This window comes from Camarhynchus parvulus, chromosome 2, assembly GCF_901933205.1.
Source record: "Camarhynchus parvulus chromosome 2, STF_HiC, whole genome shotgun sequence".
Taxonomy (NCBI): Eukaryota; Metazoa; Chordata; class Aves; order Passeriformes; family Thraupidae; genus Camarhynchus; species Camarhynchus parvulus.
Genome location: NC_044572.1, coordinates 36,143,735 through 36,170,613, shown reverse-complemented (window position 1 = coordinate 36,170,613; position 26,879 = coordinate 36,143,735). Strand labels below are relative to the sequence as shown.

The 26,879-nt window shown below is 37.0% G+C and overlaps 1 protein-coding gene across 3 annotated transcripts in view; it reads left to right on the top strand.

Moving 5' to 3' along the window:
- The window catches only part of TBC1D5 (TBC1 domain family member 5), a 318,017-nt gene that overhangs the window by 134,594 nt on the left and 156,544 nt on the right, over window positions 1-26,879 (top strand). For all 3 annotated transcript variants that reach the window (XM_030969414.1, XM_030969420.1, XM_030969429.1), the window contains one exon: window positions 23,556-23,622. In XM_030969414.1, the coding sequence (XP_030825274.1) occupies window positions 23,556-23,622 (67 nt within the window). The remainder of the gene's footprint in view (window positions 1-23,555; window positions 23,623-26,879) is intronic.

Genomic DNA, 26,879 nt, shown 5'->3' with positions numbered 1-26,879 from the left:
AGAAATCTTCAGTGTGTCCCACCAGCACAGTTCTTGCTAGTGGTCCTGTTCAAAACCTTTGTGCTTCTCCTGCAGGGCTTGGCTTCCTCATTAAAGGCACAGGTATGATGGAGGAGAAGGGGCCATCCTCAGTCTGTTTCACTTCATATTGGATGAATAAAAATAAGAATGGTTTTTACATCTTCAAATGCCATATGCTAACATAACAAGCATTTTAATATTCATTTATTAATAATAACTGCTATTTAGCTTCCTTTAATTGAGCTGCAACAGGATTGTAGTGACAAAGGCTTTTGGAGCAACACAGTGTATCTTGAGCTAACTCAGGCTGTCACTAGCTGCTTCCCTAGAACTCTTCATTTTCCTCTTTTCTGTATTAGACATTTTTATTACAAGATCAGTTAACAGAGAAGCTATGCATGTTTAAAAATGCATTTATTTAATATAGTTAGTGGAAAACCTAGCTATCTTATCTATTACACAGTACAATTTTTACTTGAAATAATGTATTTGTACAAGTGTTGACATGCTCTTAGAAATTTGCTTCTTGTTGGCCCTTTGGTTTCAGTGCCTTACTGCAAATTTGTATTTAGGAATTGCAGGAGTTTTTTTTAATTGCTTCAGTTGTGGGAGCAAATGTGAGTAGGGCTGCCATGGACTTGTGAAATACCAGCTTTAAGAGATAGATTCTCCTCTCTAGAATTGGTAGATACAGGGAGTTTTGTGGCTTCACATGAGTTGCACATGGCATTAACTCCAGTTTGGAGGTTATTCTGTGACATGGGTACTGGCACAAACATCGTGTGGGGAAATAGCCTTCAGTGGTTGATATGGCAGATACTAGGGGGATGACCTTTTGGACAGTCATGTCTGTTCATGGAATGGTTTGGGTTGGAAAACAAATTAAAGAACATCCAGTTCCAACCCTCCCACCATGGGCAGGAAGCCTCCTACTAAATCATGTTGCTCAGGATCTCCTCCAGCCCGACCTTGAACACTTCCAGGGATGGTCATCCACAGCTTCTCTGGGCACCCACGACTTCTCTTGATCCAAGTGAAATTTTTAAAGTGCTCATTTTGGAAGTTCCACTCTAAATCATTATATGAAAACCAGACCATTCTCACTAACGACTCTGGCACACTACCTCAGTTCAGTCATCTGAGCTGGGAGTTTCTAGGTCTTTCCAGATACAACTCTGCCTGAATACTGGCATAAATCACTTGTCACCCTCATGTCATTCACAACTCATTGTGATCCTACTTTGGGAGCAGCTGATTTAAGCATTTCTGTTTCTTTTCCTAACTCTTCCCAAATCCAAGTTAAAGATCAACTAGTTGGCTCTCATCTGGCTTCCTAGTTTATGTGTAGCGTAATAATACTTCTAGTATAAAAGGAAAAAAAGCAAGTTAAATGAAAAAGATATTTAATTTTTTTAAAATAAATATTACATGCTTAGAGAACCTTAAAATACCAAGAAGAAATTTCCATTTAAACTATAGTAACCTACTGAACAGCAAAATAAAACAGAATAATCTTTTTAATACAACTTATGTAAAAGTAATTAAAAGTGGTTTAAAACTAGTACATTATAAAACGTTATACGTAAGCTAAGAATGAGAATATAATCATTCTTTTGAATATTTTACTCAGACTTTACACAGAAATATAATATCAAGCTTACTGGCCATAAATACCTTACATATTAAGTGTTTCCAGGAAATGTTCAAATTATGTTAAATGGCTATATCTCCTACATATGGAAAAGGCAGATTCTCTTAATTTAAAAAAAATGAGCTGTACACGTTTGATTGTACTTGTGTATGTATAATGAAAGACCAGTAAATCAGAATTCTAGCTGAGGCCAGCATGATTGGTACAGGATAATAATTAAATGTCTGGGTTCACTTCTGTCCTGACATACTAAAGATTGTAATTTACAAAGCAGTGTATGAATTGTGAGCAGCTAGCTGATGTTAGAGACCTCTGTATCTGAGATTAAATGTATGTTAAAACATTTTTAAAGAGCTTAACTGTCACAAATTTGATTGAATTAGAAATTGATTGTTCTATATAACAGAAATATGTCACTACAGATGGGATGTTTCCTGTCTTTCATGTATGTGGACATTTATAAAGACCTGGAATTCCTTATTTTTAAAATAGAAGGTTTCAACCTATTTTCACTCAATTGATACTGCAAAGCTTCAGTTTTAGGGTTTTGATTGGCTAACAAGCCTTATTCTTTAGCCTCCATGGTACCCAGGGTACGCCCTGCCCTCGTCCTCCTTGGACATGCAAAACTAAGACATGTGAAAGGGGAGAGACATAAAGTACTGTCATATTTAAGTGGTAATAAATTATCTGGTAAGATGTGTATTATTTATTGACAATCTGGCCTTTTAACAAAGAAAAATAGGCCTATGCTTAGGTTGCCACTGCAACAGCCGAAACAGCTGATACTTTAATGAACAACATACTGAGGGCCATCCAGGACATAAGGCAAATTAAGCAGGTTACAAACTGCATATCTTCTGTTTAGGTTTAGGAGATCTCCCCAGCTCTGACAATTAGCTCCGCTGATCAGGCAAGCAGACAGACAGAAACAGAAGGAGGCCATTTGTATCAATTTGAGGAACAGAACTGGTAATGAAGTAAAATATCTGTACCAGGTAGTTTCACCTCCACTTTGGACAGATATTTCTAACTGCTGGTTTCAGCTTTGCAGTAGCAAATAAATAAATAAATGTGTGCTGCTTAACAAAAGCTTATTTTCTGTTGTTTACAAATTGAGAGCAAAGGAATAATAATACTTCTAATCTATCGGGTTTTTTAAAAGGATAAAACATTTTCTGGACACACAAGCAAATACGAATCTTGGTAACCTGACAGCTTTGTTTAAATGTTGAATTTGAGTTTCCTTTCATGAAAATCTTTTCAAAGTACAGCAATTCAGCTGTGAAAACCTGAATACATTAATGATGACAAAGAACCTCTGGAGTGAGCCAACATTTGTTTTTGTTCTTTTACAACGTTTCCTGATGAATTGCACATACAAAAGTGTTGGAGGTTATTTTAATTTTCTTTTCTTACTTTGATAATAAATGTCTCCACTGTTTACCTTTTTGGTTAAGGTACCTTATTATTACTAATCAGCTTTAATTATTTATAACAACATGACTGTGAAAGATGTTTCTTTGATGTCAAAAAAGTCAGGGGCCTGATCCTGACCCTATTAAAATTAATGGCTAGGTTCCAATTGGCTGCAAAGGTAACAAGCCTGAGTGCCCTTTAAGGGAAGCAGTCGTTCAGCCCAGGGTACTGCATTGTGGTTAGTTGGGGTTCCTGTTTTGGGAGTGTTCAGATTTTAAGCATTTGGTGTCAAGACTCGGCCATGCAAAGGCAGAACAGATACAATTGACTCCTGAAGTCAGTCCCAATCTTAATATTGCTTGCAAAATACACAATAATTTTTAAAAGGCTAAATATACAGGATAATAAGAGAACACCTTTCTCACTAAACATGAGTGCTAAAATGGGGGGACAGAGAAATGTGGATAGCCTTTCTGCTTTTGCCTATCTTTTTTCAGTCAACAAAATAGCAAACTAGCTCAAATCTAAGCAATGCTGGATAAGGACCATCACATTTCACAGGCATGTGTGCCAGCCTGTGTTTAAATCTTATTTTGTTTAAGTGAACTATCAGTGGGTTTTGTTTCTGACTATTTTAAGCTTCAGATTTATATGGATGTACATAGACACACTCTGTGACAAGACTGAACATTTCTGTCGGATCTAGAATATCTTTTAGGTATTCATAAGTATCTTTGTTCAGTTTCTTCATCATATTACATGTTTAGTTTGTTACATCAGTAGTCATGTGACTATAACATTTCAACCACAGCACAAGTGACACAAAAGGATATAGAAAATTAGACTTACTTTCACCATTTGTGACGACCACACAAGATTATGATGCAATTTATGCTCCTTGTCTTGATCTGCTTGAAAAGGGAGGTGGGACTTGGGGTGTTTGCATATGTGTGCTTACCTCATCCTTTTAGAAGTTGTCATATACAAAAGAAGTAGTGAAATTAATTCTCATAACTGCCATAGAGAGAGCAGCCAGATTATATGTTCTCATGCAAAAAGGAATTTGAAGCTGGTGAAATGATACGGCTCGTTCAAACAAGAGGTCTGTAGCAGGGCCAGGAACATCATTCAAGGAGCAGGACACTGCATCAGTGATGATCCATCCTTCAGCTTTCTTTCAGGCAGTTTTTGTGAGGCAGGTAGCTAATTAACCAAGAAAGCAGAACTTTGGCACAGAACACACACAACTTTTTCGTGTTTTATATACAAACTTAAATAGGCATATATATTATCTTAGAGATTTCAACTAAAAGTATTTTTGGTAATAGAAGTGAAAAGTATTTCAAAAGATGTAGATCATTGTCACCTTTTCAGTATTTTGAGTAATTAAATAAAATTCAAATATTTTGAATACATTTAACTATTCCAGAACCTTTGATAAATGGTGTCTCAGTACAGATATATGTGGATATTACTATTAAAACATGATTTGGCTGAAAATCTAAGGAATACTACTCCACCTTAATGAACTGATTGTCAAAGTTGATTTATTTATGTTTATTTATTTCATAGTTTTGTATCTTAGTATTGCCAGGTCCTGTCTTAAGTAGAGGGAAAATACTTCTCACAAGAGTTTTTCAAAGCAAGCATAACTGTGCTATGGTTTACTTGACATGGTGGTGTTCGGTCAAATTTGGGCTGAATGATCAATAAATGTGTTTTACACCTTTAGTGATAAATTCTAAATACCTTATTTCTGTACAAGCAACTGGCAGTTAAATCTTTTGCTTGGATACTAAAGTGATGCACAATAATGCATGAACTCTGGGATAGGAAGACTGTGCTCAAACTTTTGAACAAATCCCATCCAGTTTAGTGCAACTGGGACCATATAATCAAAATATTAGCAAGTAGCGTGTACGATAAATTTCTCCACTAAAATTTTGATATCCCATTACAAATTATTATTCTTGATCTTTCTAAAAGTTAAAAGGCACAAACTTCATCCAGATAAAGCTTTTATGGTGGTGATAATTCTTTTCTTCTGAGAAATTGGATTTGTAATGGAATCAATGATTTAACCTTAGGAAAAATGAACAGTATAGGGTTTCAGTACTAAGTACAATTAAAGGGATAGATCATGTAATACATGTGTAAATATGTTTGCAATGATCCGATAATGTTTTGAGTTTCATTATAAAGGGGTACATTTTTTTTAATATGTTGGTTGTAATTTTGGAAGATGCCAGTGTTTGTTTTGTTACATGCAATTTGAAATATTTAAAGGGTGGAGCAATGAAACATAAATCTGTCCATTATTGGGCATTTCTACTTTGCACATAGATGAATTCTCATCAAATTTGATTTGCTGACTGGTGGCCAGAACAGATTTTATCTTAATGGAGGAGAGAAGCATATGGAGCGACAGGGCCACCTCCAAACTTCTGTGACCCAATATTGTTTCATTGTTTATTGAAGTATGAAAGAAAATACTTCTCTGCAAAAGTCTGCAAAGCTCCATTCTGAATTATTACAGCTAGGTCACCACAACATTATTGCCTTACTAAGATGAAGAATTTATTGCCAGAAAAAGTATAGCATTAATTGTTGGTACTCTAAAAAAAATGGAAAAAGAAAATTAAAGTACCTCAGGCAGATGAGCTTGTGTCTTTTGTTTATTTGAATTTGAAAGAAAGAAGGGCTGTAAATTAAAGCTTACACTGTGGAGAGCTCTAGCTCTGTTCTGTGGTTCTTGAGACAATAACATACTGAATAATAAGTGAAAAAATCTGTTTGAAAAGTTATGGAATTGACTTTTTTTTTGCAGAATTAAATTTAGTATATTTTATAAATTTTTATTTATTATGAACATATAACAGTTTTAGTTGTGACATTTGTATGAACTAAAGTTATACCCTTGTAATTGTGACGTTAGAATAACTACTTGTTCAAGTGAAGAGTTTTAGGTTTTTTAGAGAAAATGGTTTGTAATGTATGCCTGTCAGAAGCAAACTTCTGATTTGGAAAAATACCATGTAAACACAGGACTAAATGCTTTTTTTCACTTTTTTAAAGGAGCATATAAAGCCTGTGTTAATTGTGGGCATGAAAAATATCCCAAGGATTTTTTCTCTTGGAATTAATGTTATATTTGTATATAATGTATATCCAGTCCTCTGGATATTACAAATTCAGGAAGATACATGCAGATTTTCTGTGATTTCCAAGATACTTACTCATATCTGTCATATTCAGTTTGAGATTCTTATGGAAAAATGAGCCTCCACTTTGAATTTGCATTGCTTAGCTAAAGATAGTTTTATTTTCCTGCATATTACTCTGTTCCATGCTAAAGCTGTAGCTCAGAGCAGCAATTTGGAAACTTTTGAACATATTTAATTGATAATAATTGCATAAAAACAATACTGAATATTAAGATAGGAAGTGGGGACATCTGAAAATCATGTAGTGAATTATGTGTACAATGGTAATTTTCTGTTAGCCTAGGATAAGGAGCAACTTACATTGACTCCTACAGCATGGATGCTTAGTATCACCATTTCTGGCTTGTCACCTAGAAATAGCCATTAATGGCACAATACAGGCTACTGCAGTGAAGTTTGTACACATCATAATTATTCCCTCTTTAGGTCTTTACTTTGACCATCAAGTGATTTACTGTTTATAAATTGGCACCACTTAGCATTAAAGATGATGAGTCAGTTTGGGGACCTTTAACTTACTTTAGCAGTCATTTCTCAGTTGCTGTGAAGTCTCTGTCTGGTTTCAGTTTTGATGAAGTTAAGGCAAAGAACAATTTCAGGGCTTTGAATTGAGTCTGGTTGTTTTTCTTTTGCAAACCATATGCCAGTGCTCCAAAGGCCTGTCTTGTGGCTGGTTAAAAAAATAAGAACATCTATAAAAGGTCCCACTCTGAGTAATGTGTACTAATTTCAGGGAAAAATTCTTTTCATTTGGTGTTTATGAATTGCACTTTTAAAACTTTGCCTAGAGGTAGGGAGGAGTGTTTCAAAAATCAGATGTTAAAGTAAAATGGCTATAAAAACATGTGATCTTCCATTTTACTGTATTTCTTCTTCTGAATAAGTAATGCTCTAATAAAAATTAAAGAGCAAGTTGCATTTTGAAGATCAGGTCATCGTAATTCATTGACATTAGGCCACATAACTGAATAATGTCTTACTTCAGTGAAATACATCAAATGAGATCAACAATTATGACTCATAAACATGCCTCGCAGGCATAAAACAGCAGGGAATTAGCATGTGAGGCTGATAAATATGCATGTAAATAAGCTCCCAAAGGAATAACATGGGTTTGATTGATAGGTTTAGAATTGGAACATATGTAAACCCCTTTATTCCTCATTCTGGTGTAGCTAAGTAAAGATGCGTTTTACTTGTTAAAAGTTTCAATAACTTTGTAAATCTTAATGCCACATCTGCTTTTGTGTGTGCAGGCACGTGTGAGTGTCACTTGAGAGATTGATTGAATTGTCTACAGGGTAGATGCCCTCACACTAAGGCTGACGTGTTTGCGTATGGATGTTGGAGCGGTTGTGTATGTGCGTGCCCATGTGTACGTGGATTTGGGCACTGTGGGATAGGGGGTGTTGAGTAAAAGATTATTTTGGAGGTTGTTTTACTCACAATTTGCAGGTTTTAAAGTTTGGTTCTCAAATAGAAAACTGAGTTGTGAGTTTTGATATATGCACCAGTACATTTATTTTTGCAAATACATTCTGCATTGAAGGTAATTACTATTTATATTTCACAAAGTCCCACAAGTGCTACTATATTTAAGAGTCTGGCAGTGATTCTTTACAAACTTCCAATTTTTTTGGCATCTTGCAGCTTGAGCTCTTATCTACAACTTCAAAGTACCTATCACAGCAGTATCTCTGTGTTGATCCGCACAAGTGTTTATGCTGTGCAGAGGTTTACACCCCTGTTGTTAGAGAAGTATAACATACATTGTGTGTATAAAACATTAATACTTTGCTTTGCCAAATACAGGCCAATTGGTTGCCGTTGTCATGTGGCCTGGTGTACATCTGCTTTATTACTATTCCCTGCTATTAGGCAATAAAAACTTTTCCAACTGATGCACACTTAGTGATGTTGCATCAAGCTGTAATTATGCTAAAGTGATCTTAGACCAGTGGCAGGCAAGATGCAAAACCATTTTCAATAGTAGGGTGTGTGTATTGACTGTAGATTTTGGTTCTGGGTGTTTTATAGCTAAAATAGTCATTCAGAGAAATTGGAGCTGGGGCTCATATCAGAGATCACAGTTGTTCACATGTGAAAACCTCGATTCTGTCATACCTACCTTTGGCTTAGAGATACCTTTCTGTGCAGATAAAGCTTCAGCAAAACAACTTCCTTCTGTTTAGATTTATGGGGTAGCAGAGAATATATTTCCCAGTTAAGATCAGTAAATTCAGGAGCTGCCGCTTAGTTCTGAGAGCCGGCTCTTTTTGCTGCTGAAAAATAAATAAACTTGTAGCACTTAGAGACATCGCATCAAATCTCACGTGGCTTCTCATGAAGCAATTTATAGCTACCTTGTATAATTTGTATAGAAATGTTAAGCTGATCCCTGCTCCAACAGCATCAACTGCTTAACCCAGAATGTAACAGCCTGTGACACCAAGAAAAAGCAAATCCTGTGTACAGACTGGGGGAGGGGACTTTTCATAACAGAGCTGAATAAGCAGATTGCTATCAGGAACTCCTATAGGCCATGTTTCTAGCTGCATAGCACTGTCCTTTTTCACAGAGGATGCCTAGATATCTCTTGAGCCAACAGAAATACAAAATAAACCACTTTTTTTTTTTTTATCCTAACAATGTGCCTTTTTTTTACACTCAGGGCCATGACAGGCTGTCACTCAGTTGCAGCTCCCCACAAGAAATGTCCTTGAATGGTTCAAGAGAAGCCAGAAAACTGTTGTTAAGTATTTTTTTTCATTCACCTCTAGAATTTTCTACATTTTCTCCAACATGTGTGAAGCCACTGGGAAATATGGTTAAATGAGTTAAGCAGACATCACCCATCTGTGCATCTCGGGGAAAATAAAAACAGTGCTGTCCCTCCGAGAGCTTTCTTGGTACATAACCAAAATCAGAAGAACAACCACACTCTAAAGCTAAACCTAGGCAAGGCTGTTGCAGGAAAAAAAGGATGAGCACTTTGAAGGAACTGCTTCTTCTGGCTTACCCCAGTCTCGCTGTTGTGTGGCCTTTGCAGAATGTGAGGTGACCCTAAAACCTGTTCTGCTCCCAAATGCCTGAAGGCTACTGGACAGCCGAGAAAACATGACTGCACATCATATTTGCTTCAGACAGTGCTGAAAACCTGGCATTCAGTCTCTGAATTTCAGTCCTCTCACAAGCCAAAACAATCATGTTGCAGCCTCCCCCATTTGTATAAATGTTTTATAATTTTAGATAGAAGGCATCACAAGAACCCTACTTTTGCTCAAGTCTTGATTTACCCTTTAATATTGTTCACTGCAGCTCTTTCTACTACTCAAGTGATTTGTAATTTGTATCTCTCAAACAGTTCCCACTTGGATTTCTCATGCACTGAAAAGTCAGATGCCTGACATTACTGTGTAAAGTTAAGTGCTTGGGGTTAATGAGTGGCATTAAATTTTATGAGGTCATGTCCAGTAGATGTTAAAAGAAGCTTAAGGGAACTTTATCACTGATAGAAATTAACGGTTGGCACAAAAGAATGCCTGAGGGAGTTCAGTTCTAAGCAAAAATAAAATCAGTGGTGTAAAAGCTAAAATATAGAGTGATTGTGATTAATGTAAACATTTTTGTTAGGTAATTGGTTACTTGTTGCAGTAAAAGAAATGAGACCCCACAGTTTGAAAAAATATTATTGTATTTAGAAAGCAATTAATGTTTCTAGTCAAATAAAAAAAATCTACATCACCTACAATATTTATATTCTTTCAGTAAACATATAACCTTTGGGGCTATATTTATCAAATAGTCAAGCCTCCACTTATTTACATGAGTTTTTTCTTTGGGCAAAATATGTTTTCCCTAGTGGAGTATGTTATTTTGTTTCATTAAACCTTATTTCTACTCACATGCATTGCTTATATTACAAACCAAATGAGTAAATTCTGTGTACTTAAGTCATTTAAGGTTTGTGGTTTTTGGGTGACTGATGGAAGGCATGAAAATTCTGTTTCAAAAAGAAAATGGCTACTTTAACTTATGGATAGATTTGTTTTGCATAATTACGTGGGGAACCATTCAGTAATTACACCAGTATTCACATGCTGCAGTTTTCACCGTCTTTATTCACTGTCATTCCAATGGCAGGAAATGGAAGCCTTGTTCAGACGTAGACATTCTTTCTTGCTCTCTCTTGCAACCTGCAGTCACAGCATAGAGTGCTTTTTCCATAAGGCCTGTACCTGAGTAAGACAGCTATTGTATGGAATTTCACTCCCACAGCGTGCATGAAAATTCAGCACCTCCTCCAGGTCTCTAGCACCAGGCTACGGATGTGCCGAATGATCTGGTGCAGAGCATTCCTTTCACGCCACTTGACCTCTGTGCTGTCTGGATGCAGTGTTGGGGGGCATGGTGTGAAGTCTGCTGAGAATGCAGAGCTCAGGTATGGAAGAGCCAAAGTCTCTGGTTCAAACCTTTTTCTCCTCTCCAGCTTGACAGAGAGGTACCATGCTTGTCATAAAGCAAATCACGGCCATAAATTGAGGTGAAATGGAAGGAAAAGGGGAAATATTTTCAAATTTGTAGACCCTTGGGACTGTTCTGTTGATCTCCAGATGGTTATTTTTGAGTTTTAATATGATTTACATATGTGGAATGCCTTCTTACATTTTCCTTAGGTGGTGTTTGGTCAAAAAATGCAAAATCAAAAAGCTGAATCTCTCCAGTGCTGGGTGACATTTTTGTCTTGCACACAGACTGTTTTCTTTTTGGCTAAAAGATTTTTTGTTTTAGAGAACTGAAGTAACTGTTGGGAAGAATTGACTACTACTAAATAATTTTTCGTATTATTGTGTAAATTAAATCATCAAACTTTTGGAAAACTTCACTTTTTGTTAGGCACAAAAAAGTGTTAGGCACAAAAAATATCTAGTCATACTTGTCTTATTTGCATTTTAGAAGTCTCATATTTCTTATGTCTTCAAGTGCTTTGTACTTTTATCCTTAGTACCATTCTGAAGTGCCACTAGGGATTGACACTACTCATCCTCCACACAGGAGGGCAAGGGTGGAGAACAGAAATCTGATGGATTACATACTTTTTAGCAAAAATGTTTTGTGGAGAGTTTTTTTTTCCTCAATATCTACAACAAAGTGATAGTTGTTTGACAAAGCACCTTGCACTGTAGTAAATAGAAGTGTTTTGTCATTCTTGCTGTCAATTTGATATATTTTTATATTCTGATGTAGCTGTGGACTTTCATCTCTTAGACATCTAGAGTTTACTGGTAGTGCATATATACCTTTGCTCTTCAAATTTTTCTAGATGTGTCATTCACAACATGCATCTGCTTTTGCACCAGCAAAGTGCACAGTTGGTACTCTCCTAAATTGCCTAAAGGTTGATTTACAAGAATTTTGATTAAAAATCTAGTGTTTTCATTATGCTTTGGCATATTTCAATTTGGCAGTTTAAAAGCTCTAGCTCGGTACTTCTTTTATACTGTTTGGTGACATGTTTTTTCTTTGGAGAAATTTATAGAAAATGTAGGGTACTGCTCCATTTTAGGTTCTCTCAGTTATGGGTCTTCTGGATGCACAATGTATTCCAAGAATTAACAGCCTTAATTAGACAGCCTCAGTGGTAGTCCAGGGCTTCCTGGCTTCATCTTGTAAAACCAAGCTAGGCAGCTAGTAAGCTCAGTTGTCCCTTCCTGGTGCATGTTACTCCTGTATTGTTAATTTGATTAGGATAAGGGCTGTTCCATGAGCAGCAGTAACACCCTTCAAGGGTTAAGTATTTGAGTCTTTGTGACAGTGTTGGTTGTCTTCAGGTTTTGGGGTTTTTTCTCAGATGCCTTGCCAGGTTATCAGGTACTAGTACTGCTGTAAGGTGAAGGTAACATGATTTTTAAAAAAAAATTTAACTGTGTGTTTCTGAATTGTGCTACCTCTAGACTCTGCAGCTATTGGAACAGGTCTTAAGTTTTGCCCAGATAACTTTAAATGTGTTACTTAGTTACATTATTAAAAAAATATGTTCACTAAATAGATGTGAGCGGGATCCTATTTCTAACTGATTTAATCTATTATTCTGCAATTTATGTTAATATAAATCCAAAGTAACCTTTTGGACCAACAGATCTGTCTGCTTCCAGCAGTGCTAAGAGGAGTTGTGGTATGGAAGGAGGAGGCTGCAGCTGGAGGATTTGGCAGAGCTGAGCTGGGGTGACAGGGATGTTGTGGGAGCCCAAGAGCCTCTCCCTGACCCTGGACATTTTAGAGACTGTCAGCTTCCCACATTCCTTCATGTGGCTCTTTCTTCACCTCTTACTGTGTGTTTTTAAAACTGTAGCATTTAAAGAAAGCCCAGGCACTGCTCAGTCTTGCATCTCAGTGACAGCTTCCTTCCTTGAAGCTTCTTGTCTGTTTCCTCTTCCTTGGAGCCAACCCCTCTGTTTTGCTGCTGCCTCTCGGGGGTAGTGCCAGCCCTTCCACTGGATGCTAAGGAGCTCCTCTGCCTTTTAGCTTCTCATGTGCCCAAATTTCTGTGTTTCCATTTATTCTTTTATTCATTTATTTCCCCAAAATTCTTTTTATTCTTTCTAGTTGCCTCCTAACCATAAATGCTGCCTGTTTTCCCACCCCAGACAAGCAAGTAGCCAATTACACACAGGTCACCACAGTAGCCACGTGGATGCTTTGATTTCAGGCTGTCCCTCTTTGCATATATGTGCTGGGTAAAGGAAAGTGGTATGATTTTCACAGTGCTCATAAACACATTTGCACTCCAGAAAGAAGGTCCAGGAGAGCTTTCATTTTGCTTTCAGGAGCCTTTCACATCCATCAGCAATGCTGTAAGTCATCAGCCTGCTGCAGTAGTGTCCTTTGATAAGAAACAGCAAAGAAGCAAAGCTCTTTTTAACTCCTGGTCCTGGTTATCATGAGACCATCTGCCCAACTTTAGGAGGTGAGACTGCATATCGCTGCCACGTGGCTCCCTGGCCAGGCTAGCTTTTCTCCTGATAAACCTGTTATTCTCTGTTGAAAATCAGCTAGCTCTTTGTTGAAAGGGCAGTTATATTTCAAAAAAAAAAGAGCACTTAATTCTGTCTTGTTTGTTTTCTACTGTCTTTTAATCTTGGAAAAACAACAGAATGCTAGAAAACTCCTGATTAATCTTTTTTTGGTTTTTTTTTCCCTAAGCTCCATGGAATATGGAATATGCATTACTGCTTTTGAATATGAAAATTAGACTATATATCCATATGATTTATTATCCCAGACAGAAGGATTGCAACAATCTATAAGATAGAAATGTGGTTAAAAATAGGATGTAATTGAAGTAAGTTAAAGGATGATAGTGGCCTTCAAAGATGTAAAGAGATGGTATGTTTTTCTTATTGTCAGTGTAAATGGTCTCTGGAGACCACCTTTTTATAGTGATTGTGCATGTCTAAGATTAAGCAAAGCTGCATGACCAGTGCTATCTCAGGAGGATGCTGAGTCATTAACTCATGTTTATTGCTTTTGCCATCTTTAGTTTATTGCGATTTATAGCTCAAAGGCCTTTTAGGCTGTTTATAAGTTAAAATTAGCTAAATTCTTCTGGATGCAAGTATAAGTCACTCAGCATTTGTATATCATCAGGGTGTAAATTCCTAGCAATGATGCCAGGCAGCTTCTAAGATTTTTTTTCTTTCTGTGCAAAGTCTAGTTATGCTGCTTGTCCCTAGTTAAACTGGATTACTGTATCCTGTTTTACTAATTTTGCCAATTTGTGATTTTGAAAATTGTGTTCTCTTAAAGAATTTACTCAAGTTAGAGATGAAATTATTTATTAAATGTACATTTTCTACTTCAGTCAGACTACACCAAAATGTCTGTATCTTATCCTGGAGTCTTTCCAGTCACACTTGGTGGGATGACCTAGGAATTTGTGTAGGTTACACATGATAAATGATAGCCAGGCTATGTAGCTGATACAGGCTCTAGTACTGAGCATATAAACAGAAGTGGACTTAATATGCTATGGACCAAAGACAGGTGCACTGGGAGAAATAACTGAAAAACACTTAGAAGTGGTTTTACCTTTTACCTTACCCTGTGGGTTTTTTTGTTCTACCAGTCGTATTGCTGCTGGTAGCAAATTCAGTTCAGGCATTACTGGACTAAATGTGTATCGACTTCAGTGGAGTCACATTTGCTTATATAAGCTAGTATTGTGTGCTTCCCACTAAATGGGAAGTCAAACTATTTTCCCATGTACATGCATTTTCTGAAGTGTTTAAATCACTGTTTGCATCACAGTTAAACTTCTTTCCTTCCTATCATGCCTAGAGAGATTATATTAAAACACATCTGGATATAAAGTATTTGGGATTTTGGTAACTTGCAGTCACCTGGGAATTCTTCGGAAACGTTCATATGAATTAGTTCAGCGCCCTTCGAGTAAAATTTCTTGCTCTGTATATATTGGTTTTAGTTTAGAGTACAGTGTATAGCTCAGTCTATTTTTGTAAATGCAGAAGCTTCAACAGGAAAAGAAATATTATAAATAAGTCCCTTGAATGTACTTATTGTTGAATTTATTTTAAATTGAGCTGCATGGGACTATGTTTCTTAAACACTGATGCTACATTCTAATTTCAGAATCAGTCATCAAGACCCTTGTATATCTTTTCCCATCCACACTTTTTCACACATACATTTTACATGGGGAGTGGTGGCATGTTAATTTACAGACTAACCTAATGACAGGGTTGGTGTTTAGATTTGTGAACACTCAGAAGCAGTTTCACTTAAAATGGAAACCCTCTTACTTTCATGTGTGTTGATTTAAAAAGAAGTGCATAGACAAAATTGTTTCAAACGGAGATGTTGCCTGGAGAATACACTGAGTTTACACATTTATGCATATACACATACGCAACTGTGATTTTATAAGCAAAGATCATGGAAGGTGGGTGCCACTTGATTGTCATAAGTCAGCAATCCAAAAGACAGGGTTTGAGCAATATGCAGTACAAGATATTATCTCTAGAAGTTTTTTTTCTTAAATGGAAACCAATGTGTCTGCCTATCATACTGTTGAAACAGCTTTCAGCAGGGCTAAAACAGGCTTTGATTTTGCACCTTGGTGCCAGTGTTCCTTACCTACTTCCAAATGTGATCAGCTTTCACTATCACAAGGTTGGCATCTCTCTGGGTTCTATATTGTGCTTTACAATTATGTTCCTTTAATAATTCAAATAAGCTTAAAGGGGAAAAAAGACTGTTAAAGCTAAATATATTTTTTCATGTCAATACTGAAGATGAAACAAAATATTTCAGCCTAAGACTTTTATACTTCAAATGGCAAGTTCATTAGTTCATTTCACAATTCATTATCTTCATGTATCAGTAATTATCATAGTGTATAGGTTTTTACTTCATTCGCGGCAAAATATAATATTTTAGGGCAGAGCTGATAGAACTAAAATGCTATCAGAAATCTGTGCTGCATGCATTCAAAGTGTGCTTCTAATGCTAAATGAACTTGAAGTGAGGGATAGAGAGCCAGGTTTCTACGTTAAAGATTGCTCACCCAAAAGTTGCGTCGTATTTATTTCAGAAAACCGAACTTGCTCAGAGCGAAACCTTCTCCAGCTTTCCGGCCTAATAATTATTTAATAAATATCAGAAGTGCAGTGCACTTAATTCTTTAGCTGAAGGCACAATTTACAGTTGCTCCACGCTGCTCCGAGCGCGCTCCATTTAATCACTTGAAAGGATGACTTGAAAGCCTTGGCTGCGCGGGGGCTGCGCTGTGCGGGACCGGGCGGGGGCTGCGCGGGGTGCGGTGGGGTATGTGTGGGCCGGGCGGGCCGAGCCCGCGGCGGGGGCTGTGCGGGACTGTGCAGGGCCGGGCGGGCCGAGCCCGCGGCGGGGGCTGTGCAGGGCCGGGCGGGCCGAGCCCGCGGCGGGGGCTGTGCAGGGCCGGGCGGGCCGGGCCCGCGGCGGGGGCTGTGCGGAACTGTGCAGGGTCGGGCGGGCCGAGCCCGCGGCGGGGGCGGCCGAGCCCGCCCGGAGCCGGCGGCAGCCGCGGCCGCCGCTTCCCAAACTCTGCAGCGCCCTCTGTTGGCAGCTTGCGGCAGCACCCGGCTCGCCGCCCGCATCTCTCGCGCGGAGTGCCGCAGCTCCGCGACGTTTCACTTCTTAAACATCTACTTTGTGTAGTAAAATCTCTATTTGCCGTATGTTTTCGGGATTCGTTCTCCTTCTATTTTCATTTTTTTCCCTCCTCCCGCTGCCATTTTGGTCTATCGGCGGACCCAAATCAGAAAGCTTCAGTCTTCTTAGGCTTTTGTATTTTGTTTTATTTTTCCTGTGCTGCAGAGATCCTGAAGACTTTCCAAACTGCATATTTGGTGCTGTAGAAATACAAATTGCCTGCTCTTCTGTAAACCTTTCAGTTGTCAGACTGTTCTCTTTCAAAATAATAGAGGAGCTTGGAATCGTCCATGCTAAAATTAAGAATTTATAACTGTATGGAACAGATGTTTTCATAAACATTTGCTATAATTAATTTCAACTAGGGGATTGAAGGAACAAAGCAGTTTTTCCCTCTTCAAAACTTTATTGCCTTTTCCCCATACAGCGAATTCAGAAATCTTTGCTTTAATATTGTTAATGAAACAAATTTACTCCTCTGTTTGGTTTTCATTGTGAAAAAGGAAAGCTTAATTTGGACAAGATACGGGTCTTTGAAACAACGGAGGAATACCATGAGTTTCAGACATCACATATAAAGGTTTAAGATGCAGAGCATAAGTGTTTAAGGTGCTCATTTCTGAGACCATACCTCTGTAGTGTCAATTGTGAGAGATGCCTGCGTGTTAGAATAAATTTTATTGAGATCAGTCCGATGAATATCTATCTGTGGTGTAAGTAGTACAGAAGAATTTTATGTTTGAAGAGCTGTGAACCTTACTGTTAGAAAAAGCAAAGGAATCTCATGGTATTATATATAGTTTTAATGCACAGTAAAATGCTTATTGTATGTTGATTACCCCTTTATACTCACAATAAAGGACTGCAATCTGTTAAGCAATTTTTTTTGTTGTTTGTATTATATGACGAACACATTTTGACTAAAATTATTCTTCCATATTTGTATTGTCACTATTTTCGGGGGGGTATTGTTTGGAATTTATAATAGTTTAGGGCCAGCATTTTGATAGTATTGTGAAGAAGAAAAAATATCCATGCTTTATTGTTCTGTTTTTTACTAGTTTCTGTATATTATATCAATATCATTTGAGAAAAAAAATGTTTAAAGTTTTAAAAAAAGAACAGCTTAATTGTTTTACACCTGAAAGAACCAGTGCAGCTGCAAGGATTTTTTGAGCAAACTAGAATTCCTGACTGATCTGTCATCTATAAAGTGTGCAAAGAAAAATAGGTAGCTGTCATTAAAATTACATTTCAGCTTTCAATAACCATTTAATGAGTAGCGTAATTATATAAGTATGGTACCTCAAGTACTTCACTCAATAATTAAAAATAATCTCATCTTTAAAGTGAAAGCACTATAATTATTATTTGACTTAACCAGGACCACTGTTGTGATCTCCAGTGGCACCTCAGATTGTTCGAAGTGGTTTTGAAAGTATAAATTAAAATTGGATAAATCATTAAATTATTAAGCTTTAAATATGCTGAAAATTAATATAGCATGGAATTTTGAAGTTATGTTATAAGAATTGACAGCCTTAGACTGCAAGCATAGATTTGTGTTAAAATTTGACTTGTCTCTAATCATAAAACACTGCATTAATGACCGAGTGTTTATATCAACTTAAATTTTCACAATGTTAAATAAATTTTGTGTTTTAACAACACTTTAACCTTTGATTAGAATACAAAGAAAAACGTTAAGCAGAGTGCAAACAGGTCAGCAGAAGGATCTGTCTCCATTGTGACACTTGTAAGCAGGGAAATGCACAGTTTGGTTGCCTAAGTAGGATCACTTTTATCACAAAATCCTAAACTGCCAGCCATAAAACCCTTTCATATGTGACTCAGGATTCGTAAATTGGTTTGCACTGTATAAATACATGTGTGCCCACATTCAGACCTGCATGTGTAACTGTATACATGCATGCAGAAATATGGATATGTTTAAAGAGGATTCCTCAGTATCAAAGTATATTTTCAAAAGAAAAAATTAGTTTGATTTTTTTTTTTAATTAGGTGTGCAGCCATCAAGCAAGGCCATGTCACTCAAGCTTCTTGTCTTCATGGACTTGCCGCTGGTTAGGACGGTATCCCACCCTTTCTCCTTAAAAAGTCCAGTGCTGAATTTTTACATCTCACAGGAAATTGCTGTTTTCAAGTAGTGAGAGAGATGAGAGAGAAATGTCTGATCTCTACATCATTCTTCACATGCTTTTTTACTCTGCTGGGCACATGCTTCAGCTCAGTGTTCATTGTGCCTGGAGCATACCCGGAGTGTCTTCCCGCCTGTGAATTGGGGCTTTGAAATGCTGTCCAGTTTCTTCTTACTACCTAAAGTGGAAACTGTGTGCTTGAAAAAGCTCTTCTGTGAGAAAGTACCCCATCAGTTGAGTCACCATCCCTGGAGATATTTAAAATACATCTGTTTTTTTTAAAGATGTGGCACCTGGGGACATGGTTTAATGCTGAACTTGGCAGTGCTGGGTTAGTGTTAGGCCACGATGATCTTACAAATCTTTTTCAGCCTAAATAGTTCTGTGATTCTATCAGTGTAATAGGCTGTTAAAAAAGAAAAATACAAAAAAATAGTGTGAAAGTTTCAATCAGGCTTCTTGTTAAAATTTCTTCACATAGTTTTCAGATAACCTTCAGGAAGTGAAGGCATCTTCCTTATTCTGGGTTCTCCCATTTTTTGCTATGCCTATAATCTCAAGTACATCCTTGACAAGATAACAGCTACTGCAAGTGACAAGCCCATGTGTTCTGGGTGAATCTAGTACCCTAGCAAGTGTACAGGTTGCAAATCATTCTCCATGCATCTCAGAAATCTAAAGAAGCTAGCATTTGAAATGTTCTTTTTTTATTAGTTATTGAAGGTGTCAGTTTTGCGTTACACAACTTCTCTTGAAACAGCCTTCAGCTGTGTCCAGCAGCGTCAGGTTCCAGCTGCCCAAGTCCCACCTCCCTTTAGCCCTTGGTCTCTGTGTATGGGAACACACTTCACTGAAGTGAGGCAGTTTCAGGAGGAACTTTTCATTCTTAGGAGAGAGAGTTGCTACAGTTAAAGAAGGAGAAATCCAGGTAATTTTCAAGCCCTTTGGAAGGATACAGTCTTATTTTATTATTGTAATAAAGCCAGTAACTGCTCTAGCGCTGAAAGCCATACTTACTTTGATACAGGTGCTTGTTACAATATTGCTCGGTTCCCTTCTCTTTCCTCTGAAAGTGTGACAGGATTTATTCTACCTTTTTTCCCCTAGCCTCTGCGTTTGAAGTTAGGAAAGCTTTTCACAAGGTCTGTGGCAGGGTTACTAGAGCATCCTCTGTTTCTTTAGCAAAACCCTTCTTCCCATAACTGACTTTCAGAAGGAAATTGAAAATCAGTATAATACTGAATCAATTTTTTAAAGGGGACCACAAGTTTTGTTACTTATATTCATAACTGTTTAGTATACATCCCAATTTTACCAGAAATTTGGGTCAATATCAGTGAAGAAGATAGAAGTAGTATATCTGTTCTACTGAGAGTTCACCATATTTTTCAGGAGGAGTAACTAGAACTTTCCTGAGGAGAGGTGATCCAGGGCATGGATTCCCACAGCTTAATGTCATTAGTCAGTGAAGCAGCAGTCTTATTTGTCCTCTTTATCACTAGCTATGGAAACTTAATAGGACTTGCTAAAAACCCTTTTGGATAAAACTAGGTAAAATTTAGGGAGTCTTTTGTTAAGAAAATGAATACTTCACTCTTGGCTTTATGATTTTTATCCCTTTCAATGAATAACGTCTTAATCATCTTTCAAGGTGCCATAACAGACATACCCATCTTAAAGAGGACAGAGCAAGGGAGCAATCACAGAAGGGTCTGTTCCATTAAATCCTGGGTTTGAGAGCTGAACACACCTAGCCCTATCCATTTTTGGTAGCTGCCGCTAATGACATGATGAGGCAGCTCACAAAGAAGTATCCAAACTGTAACTGGTATAATTATGATATTTATTAACAATGAGTATACAATTAAAAATGCAAAAGTATTTTGGCTATCATTTAAATACAGGAAATTATTTTCTTCAGAATAAAGCAAGCTAGACTTAGAGTAGTTTGTGAAGACCAGCTCAGCAGATGTAGCAGACCCAGGATCCTACCGACTACGGGGATCCTGGTGAAAGAACAACTATTATCCTTATTTTCTTTGCAAAGTCCTGTTCACTCTTCAAGCAGGACAAATGGTTTTGTTGAAAGATTATATAAAGTCCATGCATTTTTGGAGATAGTCTTAAAGTTCATTCTTCAGAAAGGAGGAAGATTATGTTGCTATTCTTGAAAAGACATACTTTTTCAGTATTTCAACTTAGCATTGTGAATAAGGTGAGGTTTTTTTCAGTCTGACTAGTGGTAGGTGAATGCTTAGTTTAAGTATAAATGAAGTGCAGTAGTGCCTTCAGGACTCATTTTGATGTGCTGTGTCCCTGTAGCACTTGCCCAGTATCACTGTACCTGGCCATATGGCTTTAATAGAGACTGAACATAGTTCAGTCATTTCTCTGAATGCTCAGGATCAGATATGGAGATGGGTAATATATGAAAAAGTGTATTACTGAAAATTGTCCCAATATGGGAGAGTATTTTACAAGATATGAGGGGAAAAAAATGAACAGATGGTTATTAATAACGGGAGGGTCGGCTTCTGGATGAAATATCTGGTGTTGTTAATTTAGTTAAATTTAGTAAACAAAAAGCAGATTGATTAAGTGGGATTTCCATTTTCAAAATAAATGTAGAGAGCTAATTAGTGAAATCAACTGGACTGAGTGATTTTAAACTAAGATGTAGTAGAGGTTTGGGATTTGTTTTAGACAAAGGTGCAAAAGTTAATAAAAAACCCTGCATTCCAAATTAGATGAGAAAAGAAATACTTGGAAGTTTTATGCCAAAATGAATGATTAAGTATTTTTTAAGGAATGTCTGGAATAAGCAAAGATCCTCAAAGGAACGGAAAAGCAGCTTGATCTGCAAAGAAGGCCACGTCCTGGATATCAGAAAGTGAGGGCTTATAGCAACAATCAGCAAAATTTAAGTTGAATCAGATCATAAGATGAGAATTTAAATACACAGGAAAATATTACTTGACTATGTAAAGAAGCTTGCTGAGAAAGAAAACTAGAACCATTCTACAGCGTGAACGGACAAATGATACTAAATGTAATCCAGCTCTGGTCTCAAAAGGAAAACATTTGATTTTCAGTAAAAATAGAATTTCAGGCAAAGGCCTGAAAATAAATCAATAAAATAGATGGGAGTTGGGTAGATACTGTAAATTAGCAGAGCTAAAAATCTGAGTTGCAGACTTCAAAAGTATTGACAAATGCTGCTGCATGGAACAATTTTTAGTACTTTAGTTCATGGCAGATGAATGGAAATATCGTACCTGTACTTAGATTAACAGGGGAAAGGAAAGTGATAGCAAAGCACCTGCATGGGCTGACCATTATCTGTGCAGGGCTTTAAAAAAGTTTTAAAGAAAGAAATAAGAGAGAAAAGCAAAGCAAATGGCTTAACTTCTATTGCAGATGTTTTGTTAAATGGGACATTGTGGCCAGCTAACCTGCTTTCTTTTCAAAATATACCTTCAGGAAATACATTTACTGTCTGGATCTCAGTAAACCATCTGATGCAGTGCCACAGGAGATGCTGTGAAATCAAAGGGATGGGGATTAGTGAAGTATAGTAATTCTAGGATGAATAGGGAAATGGAAATTTTAATGAAAGAATTCTTTTTAGTGAAACTTGAGGTTGAACCAGTCTTATCCAAAATTTTCATTTATTGTCTTGCCACAAAATGAGAGCTGATAGACTTTTATTAAGTAAAATTATTGGAAGGTAATATCTGGTGCCAATGCAACTAGAGTATTCAGGCAGGACTGGTCCTTTCTGAAGAAAAGAGGACTGCAAACAGTATTGCACTAGCAAGAATTTTTTGTGTAAACTGAAAGCTTCTTCTTGTGAATAAAAAATTGAGAGTAAATGTGCAGGCATATTTGGTTAAGGATGGCTGTGAAACTGCAAGATGGAGTGGCACAAATGTCATCTGTATCAAGCAAGATTTGTTTGATAGAGAAGAAAACCACTGTCCAGATTATCAACTCTGAACTTTTAGTGTGCTTTCCACAGCACCTGTCCCTCCTTTTCCATGTGTAAGAAGGACTGAGTTAAAGAAAATGGGGAATATGAAGACTCATTTAGAAAAAAGACTGAAAAAACTTGATTTCAGTCAGCAGAAGGGAGAACAGAGTTGTGCAGTGCTACCTGTAAATTAACTAAGGGGGCACACAGGGACATAGAAGAATTATCAAGCTAAATGACAGTGCAAGAATAAACAGTATAAAACAGGACAAGAATAAATTTGCTTTGAAAAATACGTTACTCCTGGCTTTTAGCAGTCTTTCAATAGACATAGTTATAGAAGGAAAATTTCCTTGTAATCCTGGATTTCCAGCAACATCACTGTTCCATGTATTCACCAGCCCACAGGATGTAAAATAAAATGTTTGGCAGACGTCTTAATAGGTACTTTCAGGGAAGCTTTGAACTTGTGCTATGACAAAAAAAACCAAACAGCAATCACAAAGCAAGCTCAGAATTTTTCACAAAAGAGATGAACTTTTACTTTTTTTTTACTTAGTGTTGGTAAAATCAAATTCATCTACTTACGTGGTGTACTTCTGTAACCCTATACTAGTTAAATTGTGTTTAATAATTTGAGAAGGGCCTCAATCAAAACTTTAAGTGAAATTAAGTATCAGATTTTCAGAGCTTTCAGACTCCAGTTTGAACTTGGAGGCTAGTTAAGATGTCTGTAAGAATTTGAAAAGGTAAAGTTGAGATTTATCTATGTAAGTTTTAGGTGAGTTTTGTTGTGACTGAAGTTACCATATATGGTAAAATCAGTATCTGTTGTCATCCATATTGTGTTCATATCAGAATTTGTCTTACAACAAAGGTGTTTTCTCTTATTTTTGTATCAGGAGGATCAAATGAAAATGGAAGCACACCCTCCACCTCAGATTCAGATGGAACTTTTATTTCTTACAGGTTGGTAATTTTTTATATTTATTTTCTAATTTTAAGAAGGTTGATTATAATAAGCATAATCTATTTAATATGAAAGAACAGGTCCTATACTTTAGGAGGATTGTGGAATCTAAATTCATACAGTGAGCTAAAGAACATGAAGTATTTAATTAAGGAATGATGTGAAAATTTGTTTTCTGTATTGTTGTTTTTTTTCAAAAGTTGTTCAAAACACTTAACTGATGTAAGTACAAGATATTTGAAAGCCTAAACATTTTAAGGTTGTTTTTTGTAGGTTTTTTTCCTCCAAAGTATTCAATAAAGTAAACTCACAGCAACTAAGCTAAATGTTGAAATGTTCAATTCACCAGTGATCACCTTTCTGATCTTCTCCAAAGTAACTGGATTCATGGACCACATGAAATTCTATTTCCTCATTATTTCATCTCAAAAACCAAAGCCAAGATTAGTTAAATTTGAGATTATTTGACAGGAAAATAATATTTCAATTTTGTTGGCAGTAAACACCAGTCAAAGAAACTTTTTTAAGCAATGTCATTGAGTTTGAATCTTGCTTGGGTACATACCAGAGGGTGTCTTGTGCTTGAAAGCACAGAAAGCTAATCAGCAGGTGTATACTTTCATCTTTCACCCTGCAAAATACTGACTCTGCTACAAAAAAATCTTCTTCCTTGTGACTACTAAATTAATAGTATGATTTGTGCTAACCAGAAGGATTGCATCTGATTTTCATGCTTAAGTATGGTAAAACAAAACATGCTTACCACATGATTATTTTCGAATCATTTAGTGGACTGTGTTGGTTGGCATTTTTTTCATTTTTGGTTTGTGCTCTGCTGGAATCTCTGCTTCAAAGAGGTGCAGTTAGGCAGGAGGAACCTGCCTGTTCACCTTGTCCTGGTTGCAGCCAGCTGGGTGGGGAATGTTGGAGCGTGAGGCAGGCTGTGCTGAGCTGTGCTGGTCACAGGGAGCCTTGGGCATGGTGTGGCAGGGAGGGACACGGTGCTGGAGAACCTGTTGCAGGCTGGAGACACAGCCATTGCCAAGGAGAGCAAGGAGCAGTCTGGTCTGGAGGATGTTGAAAAGAAAGACTTTTTGTAAGGACCTAGAGGGAACAGCAAAGAGTTTGCTGCGATTCAAACACTCAGAGGAAGTTTCTGGACTAAGAGCAAGGTTGGAACAAAGGGTGTGCCTGCAGGGACAAAGTGGGACTGGGGTGGGTTGATTTAGGTATTCTTACAATTTTCTTTGTCCTAATAAGTCAACTCTAATGAGACCTACTTTGTGATGATGTAAAACTCTTCTAGGGTAGTTAGCATATTCATTTTGATAAAATACGTGAGAAGATCCATTTTAGGGTCTGCATGACTCTGTTTCTTGTCATATTCATGTTTTCTGCATGCAACATACTGTCTAAGTTAAAAGAAGGGCTGAAAAATACCACCCAGGATAATCTTCATGTTTTTTAGGTGTGTATCATATGTAGACAGAGAGACCACAAATCAGTCTCTCAAAAGTACACAAGATATAATTTAACCAGTTTAGCAAAAGAAAGTTGAGAGCTCTCTCTGCCATTAAAGCCAGGAAACTTATTCCTGAAAGTCATCAACTCAGGAGCACCAGCTGTTTTACCTGCCAAGTGGCAGCACTTGAAGAAGAAGCAGCCAGCTTTAGCTAGACTTTGGTTCCAGAGAGTGTGAGCTGTGGAGCTGGGGTCTGAGACCTTCTTGTCACCCCTGCTCCACTCAGGCAGTAGCACTCATCTCTCAGGGAGCTAGTCCTGAGAGCTAACCCAGCCCAACCTGTTCCTTCTTTGTAGGGAGAGCTTGCTGATGACTTCCTCCTGCCAAAGCTTCCCATGGTATCAGTGCCAATGCAGGGAATGTAGCTAGTGGGAGGACAGAACTTGGTACCTTTTTCCTAAATCAGCCTAAATCTTAGCGACTCTTTAATTCTCCACAGATTAAGTAGAGGTTAAAGCTGGTGTTTGTACCTATGTATTCCTTAGTCCAAAGTGCATATAATAAATGCGACGTTGCCTACAAGTTCCACTGAATAATACTCATATTCTGTCAAAGAGCCCAACTTAGAAAACTGAAGTTAATTTGTCTTTAAGAAGGGTCCCATATCTCATTGCCAGAGTATTATTGATATAATTAAAGGCAAAATAGTAAAAAAGATACATATGTGTGTATGTGTATTGGGGAGGTGTGTATGTATACATATATATAAAAGTATCTTCTGACTTTTCATAGTTGGCAAGCTATCACCATTATTTAGTAGTAGTGCTTGAGATGTAAAACGTGTATTTGTTTCTCAGTGGCAAGTAATTCCTATGATCTAGCGAGACATTTGATGGTTGGGTTGGATATTGTTTTGATAGTTATAGTTCTGGACTGCATGTTAAGTAAAATTGAACATCTAACACCTTATGAAAGGTGAAAAGTGAATCCTAAACTATCTTGAAAGGTAATGATGGGAAATGGTTGTTATTTCTTTAAAGACTCCTTAGAAATTTTGACCTATTTTAGGATACTGTTAAGGATTATTGTTTTGGTAAGTTAGTAATTTGGTAAAATTAATGACAGTCTTGTTTACCCAATGCGTTTCAGTCTATTATGTTTTAAAAAGACCAGCTAATGAATTTTTGCCCTAAAAGAGGCAAAGGCATCTTTGAATCATGGTAAATGTCATACATATGCAGAAGGTTAATACATGAAAAATTGTATTGAAAATTTTTGCAGAAACAAAAGTTACTTAATATTTTGTCTGTAATAGGCCTTTACAACTTAATTAAAAGAAATTACTCCAAAAATATTTGAATAATAATGTTTTGTTATTAAAGTGCTCTTAAAAACATTGTTTTTACCACAATAAAAAATAAACCCCAGGAGAAGTTGCTTGATTTCCACATTCTCTGTTTTAAAGGACAATTTGACACTATCCAGTACAAGACTCCAAGTATATTTGTTAATAAAGGATGACATAACATTATTCTTTGGTATGTTTATGATGCTCCAGAACTATTTGTATGGTTTTATTTTAATATGAAGGTGTCACCTTAGAGTTTGTGATACTTGCTTGTGTTGATCACAAGCACAGCACAGATGTAATGCTGCATGTGTTCAGATAGTGAGCATTTCCCTTTAGGTCATAAAGTTTGTATGTAATGTTAGTGAAAAGCACATGTAACTGGCATATATTTCTAAATATTCTTTGAGTTGGTGAATGTGTCCTGTCAGGTCAGGAGAAAAAAC